Source organism: Haliaeetus albicilla, chromosome 27 (genome assembly GCF_947461875.1).
Source record: "Haliaeetus albicilla chromosome 27, bHalAlb1.1, whole genome shotgun sequence".
Classification (NCBI taxonomy): Eukaryota; Metazoa; Chordata; class Aves; order Accipitriformes; family Accipitridae; genus Haliaeetus; species Haliaeetus albicilla.
Window position 1 is genome coordinate 12,727,129 of NC_091509.1, and position 20,519 is coordinate 12,747,647.

A 20,519-nucleotide genomic window follows, 5' to 3' on the forward strand; every position below is an offset into this window, starting at 1 on the left:
GGGCCGGCCAATGGCGTGGCGGGGCGCCCGCGGGCGCTGCTTCTGTTGCTAGGGCAACGGCGGCGGCGTTGGCAACGGTAGCCCCGCGCCTCCACCGGACGCCCCCTGCGCCACCGGCCCCGCAGCCATGGCCAGCCCCGAGCGCCGAGGCTCCCAGCCCCAGTCCGGCCGGTACGGCAGGGCGGCGAGGGCCTCCCGGGAACAGAGCCCCGCCGCCCCCGGCTCGGACAGCCTCCCCCGACGGGGTCTGGCCCCGGAGGAGCGGGGCCGCCCGGCCCTGAACCGGTGAGGGGCTCCGGCCCGGCGGCGGCCGAGCGAAAGTCAAGGCGCGGGGAGGCCACGGTCGGGGCCGGGGATGGGGCTGAGCAGGCTCCCCCTGTCCCCCCTGCCCCGGGTGTTGTACCTCCCCGGGCAGGGGAGAGACCAGCCTCCGGCCTCTTGCAGGTGGAGGGGAGACACGGGCAGGGCGAGGCAGGGGCAGCCCCCTTCTCCCCCGGCCCCCGAGGACAGCCCCGGCACCATCGCCATCGTGGGGCACAGCTGCCCCCTCTACCCCCGGCTGCTGGGTCGCGATTGCAGTGGAAGGACACTGCAAAGCGCCGATGTTGTTGACACCGTGGCCCCGTGGAGCAGGGATGCAGAGGGGAGGTGGGAGGCAGAGCCTGGGACGGACCCCCCCAGCCCCACTCGTGTGCTTGGGCGTGGGCAGGCGCATGTCCTGTCCTCCTGCGGGCCGGGGCTCAGAGGGTGACACGCCGCCTCCCTCCATGCAGGTCCCCAGTGAGCCGTCACCAGAACAATGGTCCTGCCTGTGCACCGGTAAGGCCATCCCTGCCCCGTGCCCAGTGAGAGGCATTCCCTGCCCTTCAGACCTGCCCTAACGAGCCGTCCCCAGGTACAACGAGCCCTGCTGGCGCTCACCATCCCACTGGAGACACTGCAGGCAGTGAAGGGCCGCATGCTCCAGGCCATGCGCAAGGGGCTGAGCCGCCAGACGCACGCACAGGCCAACGTGCGGATGCTGCCCACCTACATCTGCTCCACGCCTGATGGCACTGGTAAGGCAGCCCAGCCTGGGGACGTGCTGCTCTGCTACCTGCAGCCCCGCCTGCCTTGCTGGATGTGGCCCTGGGGGTGCTGGGGAAGGGTGCACTGGTCTCCAGTCAGTTATTGAGTCCATAAGCTGCCCTTGTGCTGCCTCTGCCAGTCCTCAGTGCAGGGACAGAGGCCAGGAGCTGATTCCCTTGGCCTCTGCAGTGGTCTCAGGCTCTCAGGAGTCTCCCCAGTGGGTGAGTGACTGTCCCTGGGACAGGGTAAGGAGCAGATTTTGGGGGATCTGCCACAGGGCAGGTCTCTGCCTGACACTGCCTCTGCTCCCCTGTAGAGAAGGGCGACATACTGGTGGTAGAGCTGTGCCAGAGCCACGTCCGGACCCTGCGGGTGACCCTCCTGGGCGACGGGAACCAGAGCCCACAAGTGACATACAAGATCTTCGACATGCCAGGAGACATTATACAGGGCAAGGGGGAAGCGGTATGAGGAGGCCAGTGGCAGAGGGTGGCTGGTGCTGGGCTGCCCAGCACCACGGAGGCTCAGCAGGGCTCCGGGCCAGTGCAGGGGCTCTGGGCTGCCTCCTGCAGCCTGGGTGCTGGATAACGGGGAGCAGCTGGTCACCCCCGACCATGCTTTTGCAGCTCTTTGACTTCATTGCGCAATGCGTGCGGCAATTCCTGGCTGGCATCAGCAGCCCCCAGCATCGCCTCCCCTTGGGCTTCGTCTTCCCCTTCAGCTGCAGACAGACGCAGCTGGACAAGGTGAATGGGACAGCCCCGACCCAGGGCTGCAGCCGCCTCCTCCCCTGCACATCAGTGGTGGGGAGTGGAGCCAGCCCGGTGCCTGAGGCCAATGGCTTGGCCACGTGCTCTCCACAGGCCGAACTCATCTCCTGGTCCAAGGGCTTCAGCTGCAGTGACGTGGAGGGGAAGGATGTTGTGCAGTTGCTGCAGTCGGCCATCAAGAAGCAGGAGGTGGGGGGCTGTGAGGTGGGGGTGTCTGGCTGGGGGCTGCCCTGTGGAGCAGCTGATGATGCTCACGCTTTGCCCCTGGCCAGCTCCACCACGTGGATGTCGTTGCCCTGATGAACGACACTGTGGGCACCATGATGACCTGCAGCATGAGGGGGGAACCCTGTGAGGTCGCCTTGATCGTGGGTGAGCAGTGGGCACCCTGTGTGCCTGAGGAGGGTGCTGGGGTGGGGGGGGCTGTGCCAGGGCTCACCCCCATCACTCTGTGCAGGCACGGGCACCAACAGCTGCTTCATGGCCGAGGCACAGCTGGTGGAGATGGCGGAGGAGATCAGTGGGCAGATGTGTGTCAACACCGAGTGGGGCTGCTTTGGGGATGATGGCACCCTGAGCGACATCCTGACTCCCTACGACCAGCATGTGGACCAGGAATCCTCCAACCCCGGGGAGAAGAGGTGCACCCACCCCCCAGAGAGGGCAGGGTCCCTGGGACTCCCCATCCATCCCTGAGCATGTTAGGCTCCACCATCAGGAGCACATGGCCCCCTGTGATGCTCCTGGGTGCTCTCAAAGGGCCAAGGGGTACCAGGGAGGGACAACTGACTCCAGCTCGGGTTTCATGCAGGTTTGAGAAGCTGGTGGGCAGCCTGTACCTGGGGGAGATCGTCCGGCATGTGCTAACCGCCCTGGTCGCTGAGAAAGTACTCTTCACTGGGAGAAGTGTTGCCATCCTGAGGACCAAGGATGTGCTCAAGACCCAGCAGGTCCTGGAGATCATCGAGTGAGTGGGGACAAGGAGCTGCCACAGGTGGGAGGATGTGGGGGTGACAGGTGGGTGCCCGCAGCTGCGAGCCAGTGGCCCCCTAAGCCGGCGCTGTGCTCTCCCTTGCAGCAACGAGGAAGGCATGGCCAAGGCAAGGAGGGTTCTGGAGGCTCTGGGGCTGCAGCCGAGCGAGCAGGATTGCTGCCGGGTGCAGCAGATCTGCCGGGCAGTGGTGAGCCGCGCCGCCGCGCTCTGCGCTGCTGGGCTGGCTGCCATCCTCAGCCACATGTGCCAGAGCCGGGAGCTGGAGCGGCTGGCGGTCAACGTGGGGGTGGATGGCGAATTGTACCGGGGCTACACCAGGTGAGGAGGGACATGGGGCTCCCGGTGTCGTCCCACCCCAGAGGAATGCCTCATACCCAGCCCTCGCCATCTTCTTTCTCTGGCAGGTTTGGGGAGATCCTGCAGAGTGTGACAGGGCTGCTGGCCCCCGAGTGCATGGCCACACTCCTGCCCTCGGTGGATGGGACCGGGCAGGGGGCGGCCGTGGTGACAGCAGTGGCTTTGCGCCTGGCAGCCCAGCGCCGCGAAGTGGACCAACTGCTGGCCCCGTTGCGGCTCAGCCGCGCTGACCTGGAGCGCGTCCAGGCACTGATGAGGCGGGAGATGGAGCTGGGGCTGGGCTTGGAGAGCCATGCCAATGCCTCCGTCCGCATGCTGCCCACCTACGTCCGTGGCACGCCTGATGGCACCGGTGAGGGCTGGGGGCCTGAGGAATAGGGCTGCTGGGGAGGCTGTGGCTCCCGCTGATGCCCCATGCTGGCTCCCCACAGAGCGAGGCGAATTCCTGGCATTGGACCTGGGGGGAACCAATTTCCGGGTGCTGGTGGTACGCGTGGCACAGGACGGCATCCTCATGGCCAGTGAGATCTACGTCATCCCGACCGCTGTCATGCAGGGCACTGGCGAGGCGGTGAGTCCAAGGACCCGTGGCCAAGGGGTAGGAATTGTCTCCCCCCTTGCTGCCTACAGGCCTGGTATGGGGCTGGGAAAGCGCCCGCGGCATTGCCCCAGCCTGGCCCCTGCTGACCATGGCCGCTTTCTGCAGCTCTTCAACCACATCATCGAGTGCATCATGGACTTTCAGCTGAAGCAGGACCTGATGGAGCAGGTCCTGCCGCTTGGCTTCACCTTCTCCTTCCCCTGCCAGCAGCTGGGCCTGGATAAGGTGAGGGGGCGGCTCTGGCCCCAGGGGAGTGGGGAGAGCCCCAGGGTGTGAGGCAGCTGCCTGGCCCCTGCTCCTGCTTCTCTTCCAGGCAGTGCTGCTGAGCTGGACCAAAGGCTTCAGCGCCTCGGGCTGTGTGGGGCAGGACGTGGTGCAGCTGCTGCGGGAGGCTGCCCAGCGCAAACAGGTAGGGAAAGGCTGGGGGTCCATCCCCTGTCCCCGGGGTACCACCCTGCACCCAGGCAGCGCCAGCGCCAGGAGCCGGCTGGGTGCCACTAAGCTGCATGTGTCCCCATCTCCGTTTTGGCAGCACTTAGGGCTGAAGGTGGTGGCTGTGGTCAATGACACGGTGGGAACCATGATGTCCTGTGGCTATGATGACCCCAAATGTGAAATCGGCCTCATCGTGGGTGAGGAGCACCTCTGCACCCAGGGGGTCTCCCATTCCCTCACTACCATCCCAGCCCACATGGCATGGCCACGGGGTGCCAGGCAGCTCTGCCAGGGCTGTGGTGGGGGTGACACCAGTGCGGGGCCCACAGGGACTGGAACCAATGCCTGCTACATGGAGGAGATGCGGAATGTCGGCACTGTGGAGGGGGAACAGGGCCGCATGTGCATCAATATGGAATGGGGGGCCTTTGGGGACAACGGCTGCCTGGACGACTTCTTCACTGACTTTGACCGGCTGGTGGATGAGAAAACAATCAATGCAGGCAAGCAGAGGTGGGCAAGGGCCCCGGGGCAGGGAGGGGGCCGGGTGGGGGCTGCTGTGCCCAGCTAAGGCTGTGCCTGGGGCAGGTTCGAGAAGCTCATCAGTGGCATGTACCTGGGTGAGATTGTGCGCCACATCCTGCTGGCACTGGTGGAGAAACAGCTCCTGTTCCGTGGCAAGCCTTGCCCCAAGCTCCAGACCAGGGACATCTTCCAGACCAAGTTCCTCTCCACCATCGAGATGTGAGTGCTGGGGTCCAGTGGGTTCCCTTAGCCCAGGGTGAGAGGTGTGAAGCCAGAGCCCTAAGAGGGGGCTATGCTACATTGATGGGGCGCAGACAGGGTGATGCCACCTCCAGCCCATGGGATAGGGACGGTGATGGGGATGGTGGTGCTAACAGTGCCCCTGGTCTGGGGCAGCGATGGGCTGGCTCTGCGGCAGGTACGGGCCATCCTGCAGGACCTGGAGCTCCAGGCCAGCTTTGAGGACAGCCTGCTGGTGCAGAAGGTGTGCCAGACCGTGTCGCTGCGGGCAGCCCAGCTCTGTGCCGCCGGCTTGGCCGCCGTGGTGGAGAAGATGCGGGAGAACCGGGGCTTGGCCCAGCTGGCTGTCACAGTGGGAGTGGATGGCACTTTGTACAAGATGCACCCGCGGTGAGTGGGGCCGAGGGTGGCAGGCGCCCACCGGAGACCCTTGCCCTACAGCAAGGGTCTAGGTGGGGAGGGGGGCACCAGCCCTCACCCTCCCCTCCTGTCCTCCCCAGCTTCTCCCAGCACCTCCAGCAGATGCTGCGGGATCTGGCACCCAACTGCACCGTCACCTTCCTGCAGTCAGAGGACGGCTCGGGGAAAGGGGCTGCACTCGTGGCGGCTGTGGCCTGCCGCGGGGCCGAGCCCTGAGGACGGCCACCACTGCCACCACTGTCACCCCAATAAAGGGCTTTGCTCCACACCTCCGACTCCTGAGGGGACACACGGGGGTGGGGGGGCAGCGCATGGCCGGGCACAGCCCCACGTAGCAATATATATCGAATTTATTTACATTCACGTCCGGCAGACCCCCCGCCCGCGGCACCGCTATGTACATAAGGCCAAGTGTAAATACTTGAATGCACTTAATACAGAATTAAAAAAACGGTCTTTACACAACACGGCACGGGGCCCGGGGCCGCCCGGCCCCACACGCAGACAGCACGACGGCACCGCACGCACGACGCACACCCAGTGCCCCCTGGCCCCCCGCCACAGGGCTGTGGGACCCCTGGGGCCGGGCTGAGCCCTGCTGCTGCAGTGCTGTGGGGGGCCCGGCTGCCGTGGGGCACGGGCATCCCTCTCTCGCAAGGGGGCCAGGTAGCCCAGGCAGCCCTCCCCGTGGGCTATGGGGCAGCGGGGGCCCGGGGGCCGGCCGGGGCCCCCCCCGCCCCATGGCGGTGATCCCTCAGGAGTGGGGTTAGGGTCCCCCCTGCGGTGTTCAGCACTCGGCCTCGGAGACGGCAAAGAGGGCACCGTCCTGCTTGCCCACCTCTGCCACGGCGGCGGCCAGCTGCGAGAGGTTGCCGTTGGGGAAGTGCCGCGCTTCCCACAGGTTGAGGATCATGGCCGTGGGGCTGGGCTTTGAGGCAAAGAAGCTGAGATGGCTGGGGGAGAGACAGAGGGACCATGTCAGGGAACAGGGATGGCTCCACACCCCAGGACCACCCCTGTGCTGACCTCACCTTGGGCACCATCCCACTCCCAGTGGCCCACAGCATTCCAGCATCCATCCATAGGTGCAGGATGAGGCCAGAAGCCACCCCATCCCCATCCACCATGCCACCCCATCCCCATCCCCAGAGCTGTCCCCATCCTGGGCCACCTGTCGAGGTTGAGCTTCTGGGCCAGCGTCCTCCAGTCAGCTCCCCGGGTGCCCGGCGGGTCCAGGCTGCTGATGATCTTCTGGCGGATGAGGAAGGGGATCTTGAAGGCACTGGGGCCCACCAGGGCCGGGGCGCCCACCTCGCTGTCGGGGACCAGCCAGTCCGAAAACCTCGTGTCCTAGGGGAGAGCATGGGAGCGGGGGGGGGGGAGGATGTAAGCCCATCCCAGGGTCACCCCCAGAAGCCCCCCCCAGCCCTGCTCTCACCTTGGAGATGTTGAAGTTGACGGTGAAGCTCTGCCCGTCGCCCTCCACCTGCCAGACCCAGATCTTGCAGGCCAGCTCGCAGGTGCTGGGGCTCAGGCGCTCCAGGGTGAAGGTGCAGTGCAGGAAGGGCTGCAGCCCGCTCCAGATGTGGTAGAAGGGGATCTCCTGTGGTGGGGTGATTGGGGGGGTCAGAGTGGCAGGGACAGCCCCCCCATCCCTGTCCCCACCCGCTGGACAGTCTTCTCACCTGGTAGCTGGCGAGGAGCTTGCTCTTCCAGAGGGAGCTGGGCATGTCATGGATGGAGAGGCGCAGGTTGTGGTAGCTGTCCTTGAAGTGCAGGACCCGGGGGGCTCCGATCAGCTGCCCCCCCAGCTGCTTCTCCAGCTGAATCACCTCCTGCCGGCACAGGCAGCGGTTGGGCAGGAGATGCTACGCCCCGGGAGCCCAGCCCTACCTGCATAGCCCTCACTCCAAGCCGGGATGGGGGCATTGCATGGGGACCCCCGGTACCTTGAGGACATCCTGCGTGTCGCTGAGGCAGTAGACACGGATGTTGTACTCGAGCGAGGGGCAGGCGGCCGGCGCGAACAGGACCAGCTTGAGGCGCTTGGAGGCCGCCATGCTGAGGGACTCCCCGACCAGGGCGAAGCGTCCCAGCTGCTCGGTGAAGATGTAGCAAGCCTGCGCTTCCAGCTGGCAGTAGTACAGCTCCGTGCACGGCTCAGTGCCCAGCTGCAGCACATCCTGCGGCACCCAGGCACAGATGCACCCCAGGCATGGGCATCCCCCCCCTCCAACCCCGACCCCCTCGCCCCCCGCAGACACTCACCTCCCACGTGCCCTCGCACGACTGCTTCTTCAGCCGGATGCTCCAGTTCTCAGCGCTGGCCTCCACGCAGTGACCCATGGCCAGGATGGCAGGGCGGGTGAGGAGGACCCCGGGGGGACCGCAGCTGACGATGGGGCTCAGTAGTGTCTGGCAGCCGGCCAGGGGCAGCCTGGGGTGGTGACAGGGGCAGCTGAGCAGGGATGGCCTCCCCCCTCAGTAGTCCTGTGCCCCGGCAGCCCCAGCACCTACCTCACCTCCTCCTGCTTGTGCAGGGTCAGGTAGACCTCATAGATCTTCCCCCGTGGGATGGCATCGGGTGGGATGAGCAGGCTGATCCCTGGGTGGTGGGGGGGTGCAGGCAGGGGGGTGAGCCCCATAGGCACCCCCCTGCATTGGGTGATGCTCCGGCACCCCACGCCCACCCTGCCATACCTGTGTTGGGGATCATGAGCCGCCCCCCCAAGAAGTTGAAGGTGCCGTAGGCCATGTTGGTCGTGCCACGGGGCAGGGAACGAAAGTAGCTCTGGGTGGAGAGCCGGGCCACGAAGTCGGCGCCCTCGGTGGCAGGCGAGCTGTGGTGCAGCGTGTGCCGCCCAGCACCCAGCGGGCTCAGCAGGTGCCCATTGGGCAGCTGGAGCTTGGCAGGGCCATCCTGGCGTGGGCAGAGCGAGCCCTGGTAGGTCATGGTGGCGGTGCTGAGGTCGGGCTGGATGGTGAGCAGGCTGGGGTTGTCTGCAGCACAGAGCAGGGGACCGTGGTGCCGGGGCACGGCAGGAACAGGGGGATCCCCACCGGCAACACAGTGGCACAGCCGGCCCTGGAGGGCATGGGGCAAACAGCCCCTGCCCAGGGACGCCATGGGGTACAGAGCCCCCACTCAGGGCCAGGGATGCCCTGGGTCAGACAGCCCCTGCCCAGAGCCGCCCCGGGTGCACGGCCATCCCCAGGTCCCAAGGGACACCATGTGCCAGCGCAGGTGCACAGCCCCGTCCCCGCAGCCCTCGCTCACCGGCCTTGCTGGGCTTGATGCTGACGGGCTGAAAGCCGGCGGTGAGGATGGAGGAGTCGGCCACATCAGCGTCCAGGCCCCCCTTCTTGCGGCAGTACACCAGCACCCCCACCAGCAGCAACAGCACCAGGCACACGGCCACGGCCACCAGCCCCACGTACAGCGCCACGTCCTCTGCGCCGGGGGCAGCTGCGCGGGGCAGGGCGTCAGCACCCACGGGCACCCCCAGTCCCCCATCCCAGCGGACAACCCCGCCATCCCCGCCACGCTTACCGTGGCTGCAGAGCTCGGAGGTGCAGTTGCGGGTGTCCAGCTCGGGGCCGTGGCAATCCTGGCCCCCGTTGCGTGGCGCTGGCTCCGAGCACTCCCGGCTCCGCCAGTGGGTGCACTCGGCCCCGCACACCGACCACTTGCTCCACTCCGACCAGGCGCCATCCACTGCGGGCACAGCCGGTGGTCAGCATCCCGCTGCCATCCCCCTCCCCTGCCCGGGGGCCGGCAGAGACGGACACACAGGGACGGGTGGGAGGACGAGACACCCGGGTGGAGAGGGACTGTGATGGGTGCAGCGGGGAGCGCAGCATCGGCACGGCAGAGGTGGCAGCAGTGTCCGAGGCAGGGTGGGTACCTGGGCAGAGGGTGGTGCAGGCGGTTTTCTGCACATTTTGGCCCTCACAGAAAGCCCCCCCGTTGAGGGGCGTGGGGTTGGTGCATGTCCGGCTCCGCTTCTGCCAGCCCCGTCCACAGCTGGTGCTGCAGCCCGACCACTGCGTCCACGTTGACCAGCCGCCGTTCACTGGGTGGAGAGGGACCCATCAGTGCCCCGCCGGGACAGGGGATGTGGGGAGGGACAGGACGGGGAGGGTGACACCGGGGCAGCGTGGTGGGGACAGGCGCAGCAGGGCGGTACCGTAGACGGTGATGGCGGCTGAAGCGCTGCGGCGACGGGCCACGATGTTTTTGGCCACGCAGGTGTAGTTGGCGGTGTCGGCCAGGCGGGCCTGCCGCAGCACCAGGCTGTGCTCTGGTGTCACGTAGACGTTGGCGTCCAGCGCCGGGTCCACCAGCTCCTCGTTGCGCAGCCACTCCACCTGTGGGGCACGGGGATGTCACTGTGTGCCTGGCCATGCCACCCCCTCAGGGAGCGTGCAACAGTGTCCCTGCAGGCACAGGGCACTCTCGGCCGCATCCTGCTCTGCCAGACCACAGGGGCTCACCTCGGCAGGGGGGATGCCCTCGGGAGGGCGGCATGGCAGCACGATGCCCTGCTCGATGGACACCTCCCTGGCCGTCGGCTCCTGCTCAAAATTCTTGCGCAGATCTGGGGAGGTGCAGGGGTGAGGGGGGGTGCCGGGGCCAGCACCCCACACCCCATCCAGGCACCCACAGACACTCACAGGCGATGCGCACGAAAGCTTTCTGGCTCTTGGTGGTGCCGGAGGAGCTCCAGGCCACGCACTGGCACCAGTACTCCTCCAGCCCAAAGATCTTCTCCACTTGCTGGCGGGTGACCTCAATGCGCACCTCCATCACCGGCAGCCCTGCCACCGGCGGGCAGCAAGTCAGCACCGGCACGCTGGGAACGGTCCCCGCAGCCCCTGCCCCGTGCAACCCCCACCCGGACAGCAGCGCACGTGGTTCCCTGTCACCAGAGCCGGCATCGTCCCTCCCGCTGGCACTCACCGGTGCCACGGTCGGTGCTGTGCTCTGTGACATGGTCGCCCTGGTGCACCCACTCGCCGTTGCACTTGAAGTAGATCTGGGTGGCAGGGGTGGCACGGCAGGCCAGGCTCACCGCCTTGTTCTTCACGATGTAGACGTCCTCCGGCTCCAGCTGGAAGTGCGGCAGCAGGTCCGGGGATGCGCCGGACACCGGATTGGCCACGGTCACACTTTGCTGAGCACCTGTGGGGAGATGGGGCTCGGCCACCTCCAGTGTGCCTGGGCTGGGCAATCACCCGTCCTGGTGTGGCCCTGTGCCAGTGGCCCCGTGCCCCGCTGCCATCCCCCTCCGCCAGCAATGCGGCAGCCCCCTCCCGGCCCCGCCATCCATCAGGGAGAGCAGCCGTGCGGTGGCTGCGCCCGCTGAACCCGCACCGATCCCTCATGTCCACACTTAGCGCTAATGAAAAGGAAATGTAGTGTGACCAACAAGGGCCATTGCTCACGCTTCCCAGGGCGCCCGCCGGCCTCCCTCCCCAGCACGCTGTGAGGTGCCAGCCGGGGGCCGCATCCTGCCTCACCGCGCCCTGGCGTGGCACAGGGATGCAGGACGAGTGGTGGGCTGTGTGCCCCAAGCCCTGGGGGACATGGCAGGGTGGCACAGCGGTGTGCCCTGTCCTGTGCTGCTGGCACCCACCTGGGAGTGGGCACGGGCATGGCACACAGGGGCTAGCTGTCCCCAGTGTCCCCAGGGTGGCGAGGATGGCTCAGGGCTACACACATGTCCTTTGGGGGGTCGGGCATCCCCCAGCTTTGCTTGGGGGCTGTGGGTGTGACCAGGGCAGGGTCCCTGGGGGGACAGCAGCGCTGGGGACATGGCACGTGGCACAGTCCCGCAGTGCCCACATCCCCCAGTCTGGACACGGCTGGGTGCCCCCACTCCCCGCAACCTGCTGGTGCCTGCTGCAGAAAGAGTTAATAAACCAGGGCCCTAAATAAGCATTTGATTAACAAACGATAAAATAGCGATTGTGTCACTGAATGAAGCTGTAATTGCTGCTGCTAATTGGCTGGTTAGGATTTAATAAGCAATTAAATGGGATGGAATGCGCAGTAATTAAGTGCCTTCGTTTGGCAACCCCGCCGCTCCCCACAAGCCCGCGGGACCCCGTGGCCCATGGTGCCCGCCCTGGCCTGCTCCCGCTTGGCACAACCACCTGTGCGATGGGGACACGGGGGTCCCTCGGGCCCTGGCTGAGTTCCCCCAGGGGGGCTCCGGGCCCCGCTGCTCCCCCCAGCTGGATCAGGCCCCTCCGAGCCGGGGAGCGGGCATCGAGCGAGCCCGCCCCAGTGCCTGCCGGGACGGGCAAGGTGCAGGAGCTAATTTACGCGGTGAAGATAAACGGCCACCATAACACGCTGGTTATTACCCCATCAGCACTTTTACAATGTCGCTGGCAATTAATTTAATTAAAACCCCTGTAGGGGATATACAGGCGTTTCATATTTCACTGGTTTAACGACCCCCCCAGCCGCAGCCCCGGGGCCGGCTTGGGGGGTCACGGTGCGGACAGGCGCTGCGGTCCCCGGTACGGTGACATCCCCGGTGCTGGCTGCGGCACAGCTCGCCGCAGCACCCGCGGCTCACACCCCTGGGTGCCCACACCGCACTGCTCATGCTGGCACATGGGGCTCCACGTTGTGCCAAAAGACAACCCAATTTATTTATTAAATGCCAGGTCTGCCACTGCACAGCACCACCACTGCCTTCCACCCGGGCAGCTGCAGCAGGCACACTGGGTGAACGAGGGAGCGGTGCTGTGGGGACCAGCCTTTTAATCACATGTGAAATGAGTGCGGCGGGCGCTGAGCTGTGCATCCATACATCACGGCCAAGCAGAGGGGTGCGGCAAGTCCAGGGCCAGCACCGATGGGTGAGGGAGGCAGGATGGGCACAGAGCCCCTCCAGCTACCCACCCAACTGGGGTACCGGGTGCCTTGTGAGCAGGGTAGGACCACAGGCAGCAAACAAAGCTGGGGACATGCAGCAAGCAGCAGAGCCAGGGGGCTGCCAGGCACCCTGCAGAGCCCGCAGGTGGAAAGCCATCCTGCCACTTGGCACCACGCTGGGCACCGGCGGGGCTGTGCGCTGTGGTGCGGTCATGGATGGAGCCATGCGGCATGGCTGGGAGGCTGGAGCTGGCCTGGAGCCCCGGTGAGAGGGTGAAGGGGCTGTGGTGTGGGTGCCCTGTGTACCACGGGCACCCCACGCATGACGGGTACCCCATGCACTGTGGGCACTGCATGCACAATGGGCACCCAATGCACTGCGGGCACCCCATGCACCCTGTGGCCGTCCAATGCACCATGGGCACCCCACGCAGCGTGGCTATCCCAACCACCACAGGTATCTCACACACCGTGGGTGCTCCATACCCTGTGGGCACCCCATGCACCACGGGCACCCTCCCCCTGCAGACACCCGCATGCGCCATGGGCCCCTCGCACGCCACGGACACCCCACACAGCGTGGGCACCCCCAGCCCGTAGGCATGGGTGCAGCGTGGGTGCCCCGTGGGCAGCGGCCCCCCACGCGACGCCCGTGCCGGCTCCCGCACCGCATCGGCCTCGCTGCTCACCTGCCGCTGTGTTGCCATGGAAACAGGCGAGATGCTTATGTCACCTTGGCAAAGGGAATCGGGGAACTTCGGAGGGGATGGGGGACGGGGACCAGGGGGATGGCGGGGAGCTGGGTCCCACTCACCCCAAGGACCCCCCTCGCCGTGGCAGAGGGCACAGCCCTGGCCGGCCGCTCTCTCAGCAGCCAAAGGGGTAACTGGGAGCATGGGTTGCTACACTGCCGATAAATCACAGCCGGTAAAGCCAGTGCATTAAGCAGGGCTTTATTATCAATTATTCCCCGCCCACGTGGGCTAACAAGTGTGTCGGCAGGCCTGATGAAGGGGCAGGGTGCTAGGGGCCAGGTTGGAGAGCAGGGCTGTGGCACCTACCCTGGGGTGCAGAGGGGATGGGGCCACCCTGCTATGGGCTCCCAGCACCTGCCCTCAGCCTAGCATTGCAGGACCCCCAGCCACTCCTGGCCTCCTCCCCATACATAAAGCCCCCCTGCTCCCTGTGCCCCCCAGCTGCTGCCACCCTGGGTGGCCACACAGCCTCTCACTGTAGCACCTGGGCACGGTGTGGTACACAGCACCATGTGTAGTGGTGTTACTGGGCAGGGAGAGATTGCAGGACACTGCATTGCCCAGTGTGGGGGGAGCACTGCCAGGACCCACTAGGTGCCAGCGGGTGCCCCCCCCCCCAGCCCGGTCCTTCTTGTGCTCAAGGGGCTGATCCTGCCCCCAGCGCCGGTGCCACGCTCACCATCGGCACAGAAAGCAGCACGCCAAGCTCCTTGGTGCCTGCTGCGGGGAGACGCCGGGAAGGTCAGCGTGTTCTTGGCGAGGAGAGGCTGCCCGCTGGCGGCTGCGGCAGTGCCAGCCCCGGCACCGGCACGCCGGTGTGCGCCCACTCGGCACAGCTGCCCCCGGGAGGGAGCAGGCAGCTGCCTGCAGCGGGAGAACGCTCTGATGGCATGGGTTGGCCCCAACACTGCTGCCCAGCCGGGACCCGTGCATCGACCGTCCCCAGCGGGGCACCGAGCCGTCCCTGGCAGCCCTGCCCCAGCCTCCCTCTGCCTTCATCCCCTGCCTGCACCCCTGCCTGATGCCTGCCACCCTGGGGGTCCCTGCGGCAGGGTGGGGACCTCAATGCCAGCACCTGTCCCCCGTCTGGAGACCTCCCTGAATCCCCATGGGCCTTGCAGCCAGCAGATTCAATCCCAGCTGGCGCCCCATCCATCGCACCCGCGCCAGGCCTGGCACACCGTTAACATGAAAGATTTCCTCGCACTTTGCCGGCACCCAGCCTGCTCCCCAGCAGCAGGTAATTAAAGCAATAATTGCTGCTGATTGCGCTGGCCTAATTGAGGGAAGGGTGGGTGTCAGGGGGAAGACAGAGGATGCCCAGCTGTGCACAGGGGAGCCTGGGGGTGCCAGCCCTGCCTGCTGCCCCGCACACAGGGGTCCTCGCTGCTGGCACTTTGCTCTCCGCAGGGCGCAGAGGAGGCTGTCTGGCACGACTCACCGCCGTCAAAAGCTTGTCTGAGGCTTTGAGCTGGGCACCATCCTGCCGAGAGAGGCTGGCTCTGAGCCACAATGAGCCAGTGCTGCCCCGGGAGACCCCCAGCGAGGGGCCACGGCATCGTCCAGCACTGCCCAGCTGCCTGCGGCTGCTCCAACGCTCACCTGGAGCATCTGGGCATTGGCAAATGCTCCCCCTGCACCCACCTTCCCACCCCACACAGCCCCCACGGTGACGCCAGGCGGGTGCCAGTGCCAGCCCCAGCTGGGCAGGGAGCCAGCAGGGTCGGATGCCAACACCGGGCAGCACAGCCCGGCTCCTGGCCAGTCTGGCGCGTGGCAAGCGCGGGGGACGATGCGATGATGGGTAGAGAGTGATGACGTGCCCCTTGTGCTCCTGTCCCTTGTGCTCCAACGGGCACAGTGCCCCTGAGAGTGCCCCTGCCTGCCCCAGGACCACATCCCCAGTTTCCCAGTGCGTCCCCACGAGCTGGCCACTGTCCTGGCCCCCCAGGCGTGTGCCCCACGTGCGCCAGCCCCACAGTCACGGGAGAGGCTGGGTTGGGGCGGCGGGGGCCGGAGGGTGCCTGTCTCCTAGGGAGCGCGTGGCAGCGTCTGGGCGCTGATTAAGCGAGCGCTTGTTATGAATGAATTAGTCAGGCGGGTTTGCATGACAATGGAGCTGCCTAATTACGGATTTGAGCTGATAACGCTCTCCCCATTACATGCAATTAGCATGTGCCAGGGTGGGCAGGACTCCAAGCGGGCTGCGCCCTCACCCCACCCCAGCACCCGCCAAGGGGTCTGCATGGCCCCAGCCATGCCTGAGTGTGGCCCACACTGCCCCGTGCCCAGGGTCTGGGGACAACGATGCCGGCAAAGGCAGCCAGGGGTGGCAGCCCCTCCCCAGGGACCACCTCTGCCTGCCTGGGGGCTAGCAGCCCTGGCACCCACTGCTGGGCACCCTTCCCTGGGCATCCACGAACTGGTCCCCTCTTGGCCCCATGGCACACACAGAGCCCTGTTCCCCGCCAGCCCCGGGTGCCTTCTGAGCCCCACAGCCCCCCCAGACCCAGTGTGCTCAGAGGACCCGTGCCAAGCTGTGCCAGACCCGTCAGCAGCACTGCATGGGGAGAGGGTCCCGTCCTGGCCCCAGCTTGGTGGCAGACAAGGGGATCCCCCAGCCCAGCATGCCACTGGGATGGTGTGGGGGGGACAGTACCGGCCCAGCCCCACGTGCCGGGGCTGTCGTTGAGGTCCTGAGCCCAGGGAGCCGAGCGGCTTTTCTGGCTCTCCTTTAACTGACAGTGAAGAGCAAACGCTCCCGCCGAGCCCTGGCCCCGCTGGGAGGAGTGTCAAGGTCACCCTCAGCCCCGCATCCCTGCTGGAGCGGGGAGGGGAGACGTCTGGGGGGCCGGGAAGGCCCCTCCGGCCACTCAATGGTCCCAGGTGCCAGGGTCCAGCCCCGTGGCCTCTCTCCCTCCCACCTACAGGTGGCACACGGTGGTGACGGCAGCCCCGGCACCCCACAACACTGTGGCAGCAATGGCTGGCTGGAGTGGGCTGGGACCTGAGACCCCCACCCTGCAGGCAGGAGCCCCATGCAGGGCAGGTTTAGGGGGGCCAGGGCGAGCTGTGATCTGCCTGATACCCACCCGTGAGCAGCACCCAAAGAGCGGGCAAGGTGGCAGGGCCAAGGGATACTGGGCAACTGGGCCTGACTGGATGAGGATGGGATGCCAGTGTGCCCAGTCTGGAACCAGCTCACCCCAGCCAACCCGCAGGCAGACACACGACACGTGCAGCAGCGATGGTGCTGACAGCCAGAGCGGTGCTGGCACTGAGGGTGCACCCCTGGGTGCACGGTAGGACATGGCAGAACATGCATGGCGCCTGGTCCCCGTGCCATCATCCCTCGGGCATCAGCACCAGTCCCAGGGTGGTGCTGGGTGCCGCCGGCCACCCAGGTGGGACAGGCACTCAGCTGCACTCACGGCTGTGAGGTGCCCACGGTGGTTCCGGGGGTGCCCAGCCCCTGGCGGCACCGCCAGCGCCCCGGTCCCCTCCCGCAAGCACCTGCCAGGCTCTGCACGGTTTGATGTAGTGCCAGCCCCGCGTGGCACCGAGCCAGAACAAACAGCCCTGGGCGGGCTGCGTCTGCCGCGCACTCGTGCTGACAGCCGGCACAGCAGCTTCCCGGCCGCCCGGCGCACGCCAGCCCTGCCTGCCGCCCTGCCCTCCCGCCAGCCCTGCCGAGGCACCGGTGCTCAGCCAGGCACAGGTTGTGGGACGCTGATGGGATGCAGCTATCTGGGATGCCAGGCTATGGGGCACCAGGTTGCGGGGTGCAGTGGTCGGGGGCTGCCTGCTGGAGCCTGAGGGTCCTCAGAAGCCCGGTGAAGCCAGTGGCACCATGTGGCTTACGCACGGTGAGAGCAGAGCCTGTGGCCCCGACCAGAGGAGCTGGGGCAGGAGCCGGTGTGGGTCACACTTGCTGGGGCAAGGGCCAGCTTGGGGGCAGGAGATGCACTAGGGCCTGGCATCAGCTGCCACAGATGCCAAGGGGAAGGGCCCACGGCAGCGCTGGGCCAGGGGTAGCTCTGGGGAAAGACCCTGCCTCTGTGCCCTTGTCCACCCACCAGCACAGCAGTCGAGGGGGGCAGCCCCTGTACCTCAGGTGCTCACCCTGCACTGCTGCCTGCGGGTGAGCCCCAGCCCTCACTGCTGCTCTCGCCCTTCCCCTGCGGGCACCAGCAGCAGAGCAGGCAGCCCACACCGGGGATGCTGCTCCATGGCTGCAAGCAGGATCCCTTTGCCTGGATGCCTGGGTTCCCCTGTCCCCAACCTGTGCCTTGGTGCCCCTGGGGAAGGGGTGCCCTGCCATGCCATGCCGTACCATGCCGTGCCATGCCATGCCAGTCAGGAGCAGCACCCGGTGCGCAGAGGCCCAGCACTGCCACGTCTGTGCTGAGCGGCAGCCACGCAGGTGGCTGGGCTCAGTCGCGCCGCGGCCGGCTGTGAGCTGCCTGCCAAGCAAGTGGTGGGGACGAGTTCCCGCACCACGCTGCCCCGAGCTGGTGCTGGCACTGCTGGGCCCCCCCTACACCTCCCACCCCAGAGCCAGTGTGGCGTGGCCTGGTGGATGCCCTCGTCCTGCTGCCCCCCACCTCTGTCTTATCACCACAGCCCCACGGGTGCCATGGGGACAGCAGTGCTCCATGCCTAGCCGGGGTTCGGTACCCGCAGCACTCTCCATATGGGGTCCCCTGCACCCAAGGGGTGCCCACCCCACCGCCCTGGCTCTGCAGTGTCCTCCTGCAGACGGGGCCATGCTGGGAGCACTGGGCACGGGGTGCCTGGGGTGTCCGGCAGGGAAGGACGTGTGCAGGGAGCACGGGGGCTGCAGCCCCCCTGTGTGCCCGCTGTGCCCACCCGGTGCACCGAGGCCAGGCTAGGGGACGTCTCCGGTGGCGGCAGGAGGGTGGGTGGGCCGGGACCCCCAGGCGAAGAGGGGGTCCCCCCTCCCAGACCCCCCGCAGAGCGCACGTCCGAGCAGCTCCCCGCCCCCAGCCTGGTCCTTTGTCTGCAGCCGCCACTTCCAGGCTGCCGTGACACCTGCCAGCGGCCGCCAGCCCCGGGCACCCCCCGCACCCCCCGGTCCCCCGACCCCCGGCCCGGCAGCCGGTGCTGCTCAGCCCTGCGGGTCCAGCTCAGCCCGCTCCCCCACCCGCCAGGTCCTGCGGGAGGGGGGGGGGAGGCAGAGCCGGGGGTAGCCGAGCTCCGGACCGTCCGCGTCTGCAGCAACACCGATGCAAGCCTCGCGTACCCCCCACGCCACGGCCACCCACGCGCACCCCCACGGCGTGAGAGCACCCCTCCAGGCTATCCCGTCACCACGGTCCCCCGTGTCCCGGCCAGGTGATGGGGACGGCAGGGATCCCATGCCGGGGGCAGGGATGCTGTGCGTGGGACAGGGATGCTGTGCGTGGGGCAGGTCCGCTGTGGAACATCCGTGTCCGGGGCTGGCAGGGCCCCGGGGGAGCGGAGCCGTGCCGGCGAGGCGGCGAGCGCCAGCCCCCCCCGAGTGCGGGCAGCGTCCGGGGGAGTGCCGGCTGGGCACGCGTGTGCGGCCATGCGTGGGCATGGGGCGGCGGGGCGGGGGGGGGGGCGGCGGCAGTGTCCGTCGTGGGGCAGGGGGCACGCCCCCTGCCCGGGAGGGCACCCCGCGGACCCCTCGGTACCCCACGGCCGGCCGGGCACCCCGCGCAGCGAACGGCCCTCCGGCCCCCTCCGCGCCCCGTCCTCGGGAGGGCACCCGCCTCTCCGCAGGACGCCCGCCCGCCGCCGCTCCACGGGTGACCTTGCCCAGCGCCCGGTGCCGGTGCCGGGTCCGCGCCGCGCGACCCCCCCCCTTTCATCCTGCTCCCCCCCCACCCCTCCCGGAGCCCGGGACCCCCGGGGGGCGCGCGGTGACTCACCGGCGGCGGCGAGGAGGGCAGCGGCGAGCAGGGCACCGAGCGGCCCCGGCGCGGCGGCGGCGGCGGCGACGACGGCGGCGGCGGCGGCGGGGGCCCGGCGGCGCGGCCGCGCACCCATGGCGCGCCCCGCGGAGCGCTGCGCGGCGCGGCGCGGGGCGAAGGGAGCAGGGCGGGCCGCGCTCCGCGGCGCCCTCAGCGGGCCATGGCGCCACCGGCCCCGCCACCGCCACCGGCCCGGCCCCGCCGCTGCTGCCGCCCGCCGCCGCGCCGCTCCGCTCCGCCCGGGCGCCGCCAATGCGGGGCGGCGAGCGCGGACCCGCCCGCGGAAGGGACGGCGCAACAGCTGGGCGCGCCCCCGCCGCCGCCGCCGCCGCCGCCCCCCGCCCCGCGCCCCGCTCCGCGCCACCGGCACCGCACCCCCCCCCCCACCCCGCCCCGCCGTCTGCATCTCCCCTCTGCATCCCCCCGCCCCGGGCCCGCGCTGGGGGTCCGCGCTCATCCCCGAGCGCAGCAGCCCCCGGCGCGGCACCCCCCTGGTTTGCACCCCCCTCCCCGGGCACGGTGCACCCCCCCTCGGCACGGCATCACCCTCCCCCGGGAGACACTCTCCCCCCCGGCACGGCACCCGCCGCGCACCCCGCTCTGTCCCGAACCCCTGCTGCAGACCTGGGCCGGGTGATGCCCAGGGGTCCCCCAGGCCAGCCTGGCACCCCACGGGTGGGGGAGGGACACGGGCACAACCCCAGGAGAAGAGGGTCCTGCCGGCACCCTGCCCGGCACCATGCAGCCACCACAGCTCCAGTGGGGGAGCGCGGTGTCTTCTGCTGGGAAATGTCACGGAAACGGGGCCACCATCTTGGCGGGAACATGTGCCACCCGTGGGGCCCCACCTCACCGTCATACAAGGGGGTCTGGCCCCAAGGTACCCCACACTCAGCCAGGCCGGCCTCTCCCAGGGGATTTGGCTCTGCCCTGGCTGCAGGATGCAGCCCCTTCCTTCCCCATGCCGCCCCTGCACCCAGCCAAGGTGCCTGCCAAGCAGCGCTGCCATCACCAGCGAGCAGATTGCAATGTGGGCAAGGGGCGAAGGGGGGTGAAGCTGCATTGGGGTGCCCGAGGTGCTCCCTGAACCCTGTGGGAGCCAGAGCCTGCAGCGGTGGTGCCAAGCAGCCCCCTGTCCCCAGCAGCGGGGACCGGGCAGGGGCAGGGCCAGGCAGTGGCTCCCAGCGCCGCGCAGCGATAATTTCATTAGCAGCTCCAGCAACAATTAACAACTGCTCCAACACCTTCAAGAGCTGAAGTGGGTATGAAGCCAGCACGGCTCTCCTGGGTGGCACCGGCTGTGCCACGGCTCTCCTGGGTGGCACCGGCTGTGCCACGGCCTCCATCCGCCCTGGCGCAGCGCTGGTGGTGCCAGGCAGAGCCGAGGCCCCGGGGTGAGGCCAGAGCCATCTCCCACCATCACACCCCTTGCCAGGGACCTCCCCTGCCAAGACGGTCATGCACTGGCCATGTGCGCAGGCAGGGCAGCGCACGTGGGGCGGCACCCG

General features: G+C 68.1%; 2 protein-coding genes across 3 annotated transcripts; one reads left to right on the plus strand and one right to left on the minus strand.

Moving 5' to 3' along the window:
- The first annotated feature begins 805 nt into the window (after positions 1-805).
- Positions 806-5,746, plus strand: HK3 (hexokinase 3). Of its 2 annotated transcripts, XM_069772267.1 has the most exons (17): positions 806-1,058; positions 1,385-1,533; positions 1,695-1,814; positions 1,932-2,027; positions 2,111-2,210; positions 2,296-2,479; positions 2,650-2,805; positions 2,917-3,150; positions 3,237-3,541; positions 3,621-3,760; positions 3,896-4,015; positions 4,104-4,199; positions 4,323-4,422; positions 4,555-4,738; positions 4,814-4,969; positions 5,147-5,380; positions 5,491-5,746. In XM_069772267.1, exons 1-17 carry the CDS (start codon positions 959-961, stop codon positions 5,624-5,626), a joined length of 2,610 nt encoding a protein of 869 aa, XP_069628368.1. In that variant the 5' UTR covers positions 806-958; the 3' UTR covers positions 5,627-5,746. The 2 variants fall into 2 exon arrangements, with proteins under 2 accessions (XP_069628368.1, XP_069628367.1); XM_069772266.1 differs by having other exon boundaries at positions 942-1,814.
- UNC5A (unc-5 netrin receptor A) lies at positions 5,743-19,202 on the minus strand. Its single transcript, XM_069772268.1, has 16 exons — positions 18,970-19,202; positions 10,371-10,592; positions 10,085-10,228; positions 9,905-10,008; positions 9,598-9,778; positions 9,316-9,483; positions 8,961-9,125; positions 8,688-8,876; positions 8,111-8,410; positions 7,928-8,015; positions 7,679-7,847; positions 7,360-7,593; positions 7,096-7,245; positions 6,849-7,013; positions 6,582-6,760; positions 5,743-6,363 (listed from the first exon to the last, which is right to left on the minus strand). Exons 1-16 carry the CDS (start codon positions 19,085-19,087, stop codon positions 6,198-6,200), a joined length of 2,742 nt encoding a protein of 913 aa, XP_069628369.1. The 5' UTR covers positions 19,088-19,202; the 3' UTR covers positions 5,743-6,197.
- Between the last annotated feature and the right edge of the window lie 1,317 nt (positions 19,203-20,519).